A 12,089-nucleotide genomic window follows, 5' to 3' on the forward strand; every position below is an offset into this window, starting at 1 on the left:
TACCTCCACTATCTGATTTGGATTCAGAATGTGTTCAACTCAGTTCTGTTGGCAACCTAGTTTCACATTCATTACATCTTGCTCTCTCACTTTGTGTTTTATTTTACATTTCCTACACCTGCACCCCCACCTACACACAAACACAAGTATCACTATCTGTTTGAGTGTACATTGTACATCTTGGATTTTGTTTGATGTGTTTGACATTGGGTGGCAACAAGCTCCAGACTTAAGATATCCGGGAATCCAGAGAAACAGATGATACCCACCCACTCAGTGTTTCTCAGCAAAATGTACAATGTGTGTGTTGCTCAGGCCTTATCACTACATTAAATGCTTTTTTCATCCTCATAAAATGTTTGTGAAGCCAATCTTTTGATTTTAGATTAAATGTTTTCCTTAAAATTTACTACACAAAGTTTCCAATCTTAAAATTAAGAGGATAATGGAGCTGCTGTTGGGTTTCAGTTGTGCAATTAGTAATTTAATTAAAGTACTTATGTAGAAGGAAGCATAAACAAGTAATATATCCACAAGTTAATAATCAAAAGAATTAAGGTGAGGGGAAAAAAGACCCTTTGGATTCAAAAACATGCAAAGCAATGCCAATTTGACACAAATAAACAGGATTTAACTCCACTGCCTAAAAATGTTTAGGTCTGTGGGGATAATGTTGGGTTTTAAAGCAAATAATCAATACTATTAATACATATGATACAAGTAAGTTAAATACAGGCACACACAAACACTACCAGGTGATCAAGATAGCTGAATTAAAGGCTCCTTCCAATCCTTAATATTGGAGGATAGCAGAACCATCAATGGATTCAAGTGCTGTAAAGAAATACATCATTCAATAATAATAATAATCATAAATATAGAACTGATGTCAAAGAAATCCTTAACAAGAAATAAATCTACAGTAGATAAAGCTGAGGAGAAACAGCCCTCAAGCCCTTGAGTGGAAAAGGTTTAACCCTTTATTATTTACAAGCTGAAAAAAATCCAATATACCTCCAAACCCACAATGAATATAAATAGGATTAAAAACTGTTCATTAAGATCCAGAGGATCTATTGTATGCAAACTGCCAATCAACTTTCCCTTTTTACCCTGATGTTGAGTTGTAGTCCATTTGGCGTCAGTCTCCAGTCCAATATAAATAAACCTATACTCTGTTCTTTACAAGGATTATACATGATCGTAGATTTGTTGCCTTTGATGGTACTTATGTTGATACATTCTAGTTTGTAAGCTACCAGTTTCAGCGATGTAGAGCTTTTAACAAGGTAGACTGAATAGCATACCATATATGTAGTGTCTAATATTATATGCAATTATTGAAGTACACTCTCCCCACAAACCGCAGATTTCTAGTAGAGATGGGACTGTATTTCATAATTCATGTATCGAATAATGGACTGAGGTTACCGATCCACGTACCGATCCATATAAATAGGTAATGGTGGCGAATGTCCCTTCAGCCCTGTTATGGTTGCAAAGAAACTAGGCTGGCGTCTTTAGCACAGAGGCTGAGGGGCCGCTCCAAGGCCAGAACAGGAGATAAACATGACAAACAACACATTACCATCGTTTGTGTTTTCACAGTTACAGTCCTCCAGCTTTCTGCCCGGCAAACATGGCCGGTCTACCGTTTGTTTTATCATAGTGATGGTCTTCAGAGCACGTTAAACAGGCGATGAGAGTCACTCAAGGTGGTCTCAAAAAAATTAATTTAAAAACGCGTATAACCTGACATGTCCCAGTCAGTGACAGCCTTTCGGCTCTTTAAACAGATGGTGAGTGTCACTCGCTGTGCTATCAATAAACCATTTAACATTTAGGCAACTTCTAGCCGGTATTAATAATATAGTTTGTCATAAATGTACCGCTATTGAAGCTGATTTCTAAAACTGCATGCTAGCCATAGCAACCTTGCACCTCTGTTCAACGTCTGACACAAATTGACATCTGTCCTCGCATTTCATTACTTGATAAAAGATTGAAGAGGTCACACATATTGTTGTTTGATAGTGTAGATACTTTATTTTTCTACACAGTTCTTTTATTTTCAAAATTTCACCTCATAGCATTCCTCTTTGAAATTCTCTTATTACTTTTGAAGTCATGGGTAGAAACCTACTAGTAGTTGATCTTTGCTGTGCACTTTGTTCAAATTTTTTGTTCAAGAGTTGCCATAGGAATATTCACTCCTACACCTATTTGTATGTGAAGCGTACTTAACCTACTGTTCAAATAACTGCTTTGAAATGCGTTTGAATGTAATGCAAAATTGCAATGCTCTGATATCACAAATGTATCGGCATCGCCATATATCCAAATTCCAGACTCTGGTAAGAATTGAAAAAATATTGCATCGCTGCATATCTAATTTTTAGATACTGTATTTTTAGATATGAGGGCTATTTGAACTCGTATGTCCTTGCAATTTTATTCCTTCTTTATGTTGTGATCATTTTCAACTCTCCTGTAGCTGAAATCCTTTTTTAGAGCATCTTGACAGAAATGACAATTGTTGGGAAAATGTTACAATAAATGGAACCACAGACTCTACGTCTTGGCTCCACCAAGGCCCTGAGACATTTAATTAACTTCTTTTTATCTCCAAGTCTCTAAATCTCTGAAGCCTAGAGGCAATTCATCTCGATTTAGAGCAGAAAAGAGTGCGAGTGGCCACCTATCCTCACTATAAGTACATATAAGTACCTATGAAACCTAATAAGTTAGGACATAATAAGGTAAGGATGGTAGCTAGTTTTATGCAATAAGGCATGCCTTATACCTGCTTCTTTAAAAGTACACATTTGCCATCAAATTGGAGAAGAAAACCTGTGTATCCAGGAATTCTACCTTTTGTTGTCAGATGTTATGCCCTAGATGTGTCTTTGAAACTGTGTAATTTAACGAGTGGGCCCAGAGGCCAATGATGTCGTCTAAATACCTTAAGTGGCGAGAGGGTAATTTAGCGCACTTGGTTAAATGGTGATCAACAATGTTTTGAATGATGGTAAAAGGTTTAATAGTCATCAAAATGCTTCAGTATGTTTTTCAGTGTCAAGAACATGCTGCATTTTGGTGACGAGAACCTTTTACTATTCAAAACATCGTCATTTATCCTTAACCCCAACCAAGCTGAAGGACAGGCGGGTTTTTAAGAGTCTTAAGTCCTGCATTTAAAATGTTACTTTGTTAGCCAAAGATGTTGCTAGGGAGATTTTCTTTCTTCTTATCAGAGGCGACAGATTCATTTCAGTGTTTTATACCAACGACATAATATAGACGTGGATTCCCGGCCTTGGCCATTTTCAGTAGTACACCTACTACTGCAAGCATCAAAGCTTGCGTGTGGCGTTTTAGCCGACAAATATATATTTTTTTGTCCATTCTCATTCGCAATTTGGGACAGTGGTGTAAATTAGGGGGGCCAACGGCTCCCTCCTGTTCATAGTCTCAATCAGTGCAGGAAAAACTAAATGCCTTTGCTGCAACACATTTGTTTAATTTTATTATTTCACCACTGACTGTAAGAGGACGGCTTTTCACTACTGATTTGTGTAATTTGTGAATAAAGTTTTCAGATTTGGGATTTTATTTGTTTCATTTTCAAATACATTTTCAACATACATGAATAGAACCATAATTAGGACCATATTACATCAAATGCAAGTTGAACACTACAATTTGTCAAAATACGCAACAGTTTTGGGGGACCCACTCACACGACAACCTGTGGTTTTTCGTTGTCAACATCATTAATTAACATCTACATATACTTACAGTACCAAAAGTAAAGGGTACTCATAATGCAGAATGGTCAATAAGGGATCAGTAAATCCGGTTAAATCTTATCTTTTTCCATAATGGTGCATCATCTTTTATTTGTTGATTATATTTTGTGTTATTAATATGAATCTGCAAAGTAAACAAGTTACTAAAGGTATCAAATGTGATGGAGTAAAAAGTAAATAAATTCTTCATCCTCTGAAGTGGAGTCGAAGTATAACGTACCATAAAATATAAATAAGTCTTTTGGTTCAAATTAATTTAAATTGTTGTGGGCTGAAACTGGTAAAGCATTTATATTCTGTTCTCAGCTTTATGGTGTTTGTTCACTACACTTCAGTGTTTGTTTGTCTTCAGCTCTCTCATGTTAGAGAGTGAGCAGTGTCACGTGCCCAGTTTCACTAACAAGTCCTTCACCTCTCTCCTTCAGAGCACCACAGAATATAAATAAGCGTCTTTGTGAATAGTTCATCATTGATGAGCACAGCCTGTTAGCGCTGAAACGTGGCACGTCTTATTCTAAATTTTTCCTTGTCTTGCCGCGGTAACAAACTTTGGTTGATTACGTTTTCCTGGCAGAGGAAGTGACAGCGTTGAGTATGTGTGCGCATGTAGCTGTTCGCCAGTGTGTATTTCTGTGCTCTTCCTTCCCTCTGTGGTTCTGTGGTTCACGTGTGTCCTTTAAGAAGATTCCATTAATCAGGAGAGAGACTTAGACCTCGTCTCTTCACCTCATATTTCCACTCTGTCATCCACAAACAAGGTACTCTGTCAAAGACTTCAAAGTCACTTACATTCCACCCCTATTGTTCCCGAGCCACAGCCAGGGTGCTTTCTAAACAGCTCCTAGCCGTTTTCATGGACAGTAACAGAGTGTTGTCCTTGTGGGCGAATTTGGAGGGTATTCTACTGCATGTCAGCAAAGCGAAGTGGCTGATTGTGAAGGGTAGGATTCTAGAGCGCACTTCTGTGTGGGTGTGTGTGTGTGTACTCGGCCTGATTTTGGCTCCAAACAGATGAAGGGACGACGCCTGCTGGTGTGTAATGTATCACTGTCTGCCCCCCACCCACTCAAACACATATGTTCACACGCAAACACACAGGCAGCCAGACGGGGGACGGCGTGACCCTCAGTGCCCCCGACAGAGCCAGAGACGTCTGCTGTTTGACGGTGTGTCAGCAGGCCCAGATAAAGTCAGCCGCCAGCTCCCCACAGAGCTGTCCTCCCTCCTGCCGACCAGCAAGACGTTTCCACGCACAGCCGACCATGTGACCTCACCTTCCCAGAGTCCTTTACACAGCCTGCTATGCACTGCTGTGTCTTATAAATGAGCAGTCACACACACACACACTGCGACTCATTTAGCTAAATTACGGTGTGCCATGCGATTGGGCGAAAGCTGCACAAATCGCACAAAGTCAAATTACTACATGTAATGTGAAAAGTGACAAACCCACACATCACCGAACAACTATAGATCAGGTATAATTTGCCCAGGTTTTGAGATAAACTGCTCTGAGATTTCTTCCTCCAACCCAATATGAATGGAATTTAGTTTGAGGTGCTTAGAGCAGAAAAAAGATATAGGAGGCCACGATTTGCTAATTCACACGCACAGTATATAATTTATTAACTCAACTTAATTTGTTCCCACATTTTGATTAATTTGTGCTCACAAGTTAGAATTCATGGCTTCAATTTAATTATATCGTTCCCACATCGTGGGCACGAATTAAATAGGCCTTATTTTTGCCGCCACCTGCTTGCACTTGTCCTTGGTCCCTAGACTTTTAAATTAAGCTTTACTTTAGCTTGGGGATGAGTTATCAAGACATGTTGACAACTCTTGCCTTGCAAGGGGATTATTGTTAATAAAAGGCAATTAGTGTTTCCTAATGATTACTGTAGGTCCACCACAGTTTCATGAACCAAACATATTTGTACGCTTCTCAACGGGTGTGGTTCGCACCATCTGCACAAGGGATTCAAGCCTGTCAACCGCAGCAGACGGTCCTCAGTGCATCAGGGGTTTGCGGCGTTGTCGGCAACCCACCCGACCCGTCTTGAAACGCGGACCTCATCTCGTTCGCCATGCTTTGTGGGCGTGCCCTTTTTTGTTGTGTGATCACCATTCATATCCATAAAAACAATGTATTTGTGATTAAATTGTTTACTAGAGCACAAAAGGGTTTAGCGCAAAGTTATTCATACATCCAGCCTCTTAATTTTGACTTTATAGTTGGTTAATTGGAAGATTCTGGAAAATGTTATGGTTACTGGTGGATGTATGTATAGGCTTCTTGAGGCAAGTGTACTGCACTTCATGCTTCGGGCAGAAAGGATGGTCTGCTGTGTTTGCTTTATCATGTGCGCACAAATTAACCAACACGTGGGAACGATTTAATTAAATTGAGCACACATTAATACATTTTTACCTCAATATATTTATTTTTCTCTCGATGGCCCCTTGCATGCTCCATACTTCAGTCAGTGTAACTTTTACTTTGGATAATCAACAGACCTCAGTAGCACTGTTTCACTGCTTTGAGCATCAAAAGCAAAATCCCTTCCACCTTCGTTGTATTGGAGTGTAAGCATGAAAAAAAGTAAATAACATCAAAAACTGTCTGCATGGTTAGCAACAGGTAATCTAATTTGGGTGACCCACCCTTTAACACAACTTCTCTCTCTCTCTCTCTCTCTCTCTCTCTCTCTCTCTCTCTCTCTCTCTCTCTCTCTCTCTCTCAAACAGACACGTAAACAGTCACCTCCAGCAGGAAGCAAAATTGGGCTGTCAGTCAACTGGACAACCTTAAAAGGGCACAGAACCCCGCATGAGATATTAATGAATGAAATACATCACTGAAACCCAAACACACACACAGACAGTACAGTACAAAGTACAAATTGAGACCACACAAAATCCACCGAGCCAGCTGTTCCACCATTATCTCCATCACGTTCACAAATGAATGCATCTTAGATTTGTTAGGGGTAAGACAGTGGAGAGCACGGTTTTGTCTGCTGAACTGTCTCCACAATAATCTGGCACCGCTCCTCCGACAGTGTATCAAATATCTGGCTCGTCCTCTTCTTCGTGTCATTCCTCTCCACCTCCTGTGTGTCCCCTTGACTTTCTCCTTGCTGCTTTGATAATGAAGCAAAAAGATAACATTATTCCATTGTTGTTCACCATTATTCTAATAAGACTATCATTACTTAGATTCCAAGGATATCTGTGTGTGTGTGTGTGTGTGTGTGTGTGTGTGTGTGTGTGTGTGTGTGTGAATACAGTATGTTTACTGACCTTGGCAGTGTACACATGCTGGTGATGAAACAGACACAGCTTTCATTTTTTTTCCCCTAAAATGGGACTTCATTAAAAATCATCATACAAAAAATATATATTTTGTGTTTGTGAATACATTGATTGATCTGTATCGTGTACTATCTGTATCCTTCAGTCTCTCTTTTTTTTTGTTGTTGCAGGAGATGTTCACACCCGAGTGCAAGTTCAAGGAGTCCGTTTTCGAGAACTACTATGTGATCTACTCGTCCACTGTGTACCGGCAGCAGGAGTCGGGCCGGGCCTGGTTCCTCGGCCTCACCAAGGAGGGACAAGTCATGAAAGGCAACCGGGTCAAGAAGACTAAGCCCTCATCACACTTTGTGCCCAGGCCCATCGAAGGTATGAGAAAGACTAAATGTTTTAAAGCGGCCTTTTTTTATGTTTGGTTTCTTTTTGTGGTTATGCGTGTACTTCCAGATTACTATAAATTGGGTGCACTATGCTGGTAATTACTCCAGAAAGCAGTCCAAGACATTTCAGATATTCTACCCCATTACATGACAATGTGAAAACTAGTTGCAGTGGTAAAGGGTTAGGGTTAGGGTTAACCGAAGGCAAAACATATACTGTATGCTTAATTTAAAGTGTTATCTAGCCTTGTTTTCACCAACCAAGTCCAGAAAACAACCAAGAAGGATACTGAACAAATTTTTTAGCTCTTGAATTTAAAATGTTTTCATTTTCAGATATTATATTAGCAACAAAGAGGTTTTTTTATTAAACAAATTATCTTGCTATGACAGTACAGTGCATTTACTGTGATCGATTGCCTTTCTAGTTTTAATTCTCTAAAAGTTCCATTATTGAAATTAGTGCTCTGAAGATAGGACAGATTTATAGTTTATGGTTGGCAGTAATTTTAGGCGTACACATTTGAAGTTAATAGGCTTTGACATTTTGAAATAGTTTTAGAAAATGTGCTTATTCACTTTCTCGCCCCCTGCTGGCCATTAGAAATAATTCAAGTTTCAAGTTGGTGGGTGGAATTCTTCACCTTTTAATGGCATGCAAGCTTCCCCCTGTCTCCAGTCTTTATGCTAAGCTAAGCATATTGGCTGCTAGCTGCAACCGTAGAGAGTGGTATTGATCCTCTCATCTAACTCTCCGCGACAAAAAACAAATTAATGTAGTTTCCAAAATGCTGAAGTATTTTTTTAAGTCTATTGTTTTGACAGTCAGACTCAAGATTCATTAATTCTGTGCATTTCTTTAGCTGGTGTGGGTTTATTTTTAAATATCACCTCTAACGTTTTTCTAGTGAGAGCAGAGTTTGATCTCATTAAACTTGTTAAGCGATGGGACAGAAAAAAAGTGCTTACATGGCTCTAATTCCCTGCCTGGTAAAGTGTCCCTCCAGCCTCACACCTGACCTTGTCTCTATCTCCACATCCATCTCTTCAATCTGCTCTCCATTGTCTTCTTTTTGAGCTCCTCCTCTCTTTGTCCTGTCATCTCCTCCTCCTCTCTTTACATCTCCACTACAGTTTGTATGTACAGGGAGCCGTCAATGCATGAGATAGAGGACAAGCACCGCTCCAGGAAGAGCTCAGGGACTCCCACCATGAATGGAGGAAAAGCTGTCAATCAGGACTCCACATAGCAGCGGGGGGAGGGGCTTCCAGCAGGGGGAGTGGCCTCATCCTGACTCAGGGGGAGAGGGGCCATAGGAAATCTCAACACCACCCCCTCAAAAAAAAATACGCACCACCATCCCCTCTGCAAAAAAACCAGGGTGTTGCGACGACGACGAGCTATTACCGTACACCCAAGACAACAAAAACAGAACTGAACTCTTGCCTGTGAAAACCTTTTAGATGAATTAATATCAAACCAGAGGCGATATATATATTAAAAGAAAAAAACATTTTCAATCAGGACTTGACCAACATTTTATGCAAAAAAAAAGAGAAAAAGCTGTGATAAACAAACAAAGGAATGGTGGTCTCTCTTCACACAAATACAAATATATATAATTTCCAATTTATGCTGTGAAAAACAAGCTTTAATACATGTTAAATTTTCATACATTGGTTTCTTTTCTAAATGCTATTGCACTCTCATATGCTTTATTGTGTTATTGTTGTCAGTAATAACTATAACATCCTCATCATTACTAATCTGTTGTATCTTATCGTTCTAATTACTATCATCATTATTCTGGATTTATTTTCATTTTGAAACTAGAGAAAGTGTTGTTGTATTTTTTCAATTACTGTTATTTTTTCTCTTTCATAGTTTGATCTTGAATGCACTGTCGCACTAACTGCTCTTGTGTGAGGGTAAGACTGAATGTATTTGATAGTTCTCTGTGTTGGACTCCAATGGGAACAGAGTGCTTTGGGTGGGATGTAATTTACTCAGGTGTGTACTGTAAGTGTGACTAATAGGACAGATAGGGTTGTTTCAAGTACTCTAACATGAACTCCCCTATACTGTTTGCCAATGACGGGACGAGACTGATTCAAGCAATATAATAGAGAGCAGTCGAATGTGTCTCTAAATAATAGTAAAATACAAGCTGACAGCACATCCCTGTGGTTAGGTGTGTTCGTCAGTAGAGAAGACTGACAAAGAAAGTTGGACAAGTAGGTAAAAGTCTAAGTCAAGGAAAACTGTTTTGATATCACTTCAATATACTCTTTAACATTTGCAACGATTATTAGGTTTTAAGTAAAGAGACGTCCAAACTTGTCAAAAAATGGTAAGGAAAAGTATTCTCACCAAAAGCCAAGGGGACGATAACGACCAGCATCAGCAACATGAGCCATGGCCAAAAAAACTTCACATTTTCACCTCAAGAAACACAGACCCCTCTCTCTGCTGTTTAGCTCGGCTACAAATATAACCATATAACAGTATTCATGCCTTTGAACTATATGGATGAAAGACTCCTGCTGTTTCTTTCCAAGCAAGAGAAAGTTGTTTTGGCAGGCGCGGCGGTGAGGAATATGTGTTGACTATAGTTTTTAAGACTATTTCTGTTAAGTTTTATTGTGAAAGTATTCAAGATTTCTCAAAAGTGGTGGACAGGGTGCCTGACTGTTTAATATCCCTCTGACCTGACTCGTTGATGTTTTCAATATAAGGTCGCAATGATTAAGACCATTGCAATGGAAGCAGAATGTCTCATTGAGGAACCAGTTCGTCTGGACTTAGCCAGGTTTAGGGGAGGACATTCTATCAATATCGGTGAGACTACCTCCCCATTTGTTTTCTCTCACATGGTAACCCATAAAGTCCCCCCCCCCCCCCCCCCTGGTTTTGTGACCCATGAAATGAGGCATTTGCGGCATTGTGGAGGGAAGCTTCTCTTTCATAAATCAACATGCTGACAGGGCTGTATAATCAAGGTGATTTGAATGGTACATACGCCGCGTATGCTACATAGCTCATTCCTAATCCCCAATTAGTTTGTCTAACTCAGGAAGTCCTACAATTGTTCCACAAACGGGGCCAGACATAAAGACTGGCCACTCGTTGTCCAGCACCCGTTGCACAAAGCCTGGCCACCGGTGTGGTGTTTAAGGAGGTCAGGACGGGGTCGATGGTGTTTTTATCATTAAAAAGTAGTGTACGGCTAAGCTTAGCCAAGGGAGGTCGAGAAAAAGGGATTTCAGGAGTCGAGATGAGCATGAACATTGCATGACTGCAAAGGGTGAAGTAAGCTTGGTTTCGAAGGCGAGAGCTAATAAAAGATTGTTTCAAATTCGGGGAGTATTAAATCCAAAACATTTTTATGCAACGTTTTGATGCAAGAGAGTTTCCAATCTTTGCTATTGTCTGGCTGGAAATTGTATGCTAATTTGGTGGTATGTACAGTAAATAGCACACATTCAGTTGCACAGAGCAAAACTGCAGAGATATCATAGATCTGGTGTTCTACCATGTGCCTGGGTCCATAGCTGGTGCAAGTAACGGTAGACTAGTTCAACTTCCACAGCACCTACCTAACAGTGATGCATACAGTATATTAGACGTGAGACTGAAAGTCATCAGGCAAGACCAGCATACGAAAGTATCTTTTTATAGAGGTTTATATTGGTGCAAATGACATACATGTGGGACTTAAAGCAATGCATGAAATTGGATGTACCCGATGTCAACTGTTGACAGCAGAATGAGAGGATTTGAGAAAAGGATGAATAAAGCAAAGAGGTAAAAAAAAATAGCTGATGTAAGCAAGCGGTAAAGGAGAGCACTTTTCAGGAGGTTTATTGATTTATGAAAGGGCGACCAAAGGCTTTGGTTGTTTGTAATATTAAGTAGAATTTATTATTTTTATGTTTGCAGATGATTTCACTGCATTGGAACACGCCCATATATGCATTATGAATTGTGAGATGAAATTAAAAAAAATATGCATTGATAATAAAAATCAGAATGAAGTTAGTGATTGTTTAAGAATAAAGACTATGTTATCAAAAACTTTCACCTATACGCAATGATTGATTCAATGTGTTTTTGATCGTGACTGACAGCTGTTGTGTGTTTTTAATTTTTAATTTTAATAATGTCACTCTGCACCAACAAGAGAAGCAGCAGGATAAGCAGACTAAACCCTTCAACGTGGGGTTGTTATGCGGTTCAAATTGAGAAAATCCAATCCGCTCCTTCCATCAATTCCCCGCCCGTGATTTATCTTCTCAATAGCCCCTAAATCCGATGTGTCATTTTGGGATGGTGCTCCTTCGCCCTTAATTTTGCGGTTGTCATGGAAACAGACCTTTCTGTGCTGTCTGCAAGGAGAATGAGGAGGAGGAGGATGATGAAGGCTCCCCTGACTTTCAGGATGTGGCTTGTCTTCTCTCCTGTATGATGGCTGCAGCGAAGGGTGGGGGGGCAGGACATGTTTTCTCATATGCACACTTCCTGCCATTCCAATCTTGATTGCAATTTATCTCCTGCAGTGTTGGTTCATCTTTACGTCACAGTAGT

At 39.7% G+C, this 12,089-nt stretch overlaps 1 protein-coding gene across 3 annotated transcripts in view; it reads left to right on the top strand.

Annotated features, from left to right (window-relative positions):
• fgf12a (fibroblast growth factor 12a) overlaps positions 1-11,557 on the top strand; it is a 30,712-nt gene extending 19,155 nt beyond the window's left edge. For all 3 annotated transcript variants that reach the window (XM_068738157.1, XM_068738155.1, XM_068738156.1), the window contains 2 exons: positions 7,295-7,493; positions 8,639-11,557. In XM_068738157.1, coding sequence (XP_068594258.1) covers positions 7,295-7,493; positions 8,639-8,754 — 315 coding nt within the window. In that variant the 3' untranslated portion in view covers positions 8,755-11,557. The remainder of the gene's footprint in view (positions 1-7,294; positions 7,494-8,638) is intronic.
• The last annotated feature ends 532 nt before the right edge of the window (positions 11,558-12,089 follow it).

The sequence above is a fragment of the Cebidichthys violaceus genome, unplaced genomic scaffold (assembly GCF_023349555.1).
Source record: "Cebidichthys violaceus isolate CVI_PGR_0920_01 unplaced genomic scaffold, fCebVio1.0.p SCAF_8, whole genome shotgun sequence".
In the NCBI taxonomy this organism is placed as follows: Eukaryota; Metazoa; Chordata; class Actinopteri; order Perciformes; family Stichaeidae; genus Cebidichthys; species Cebidichthys violaceus.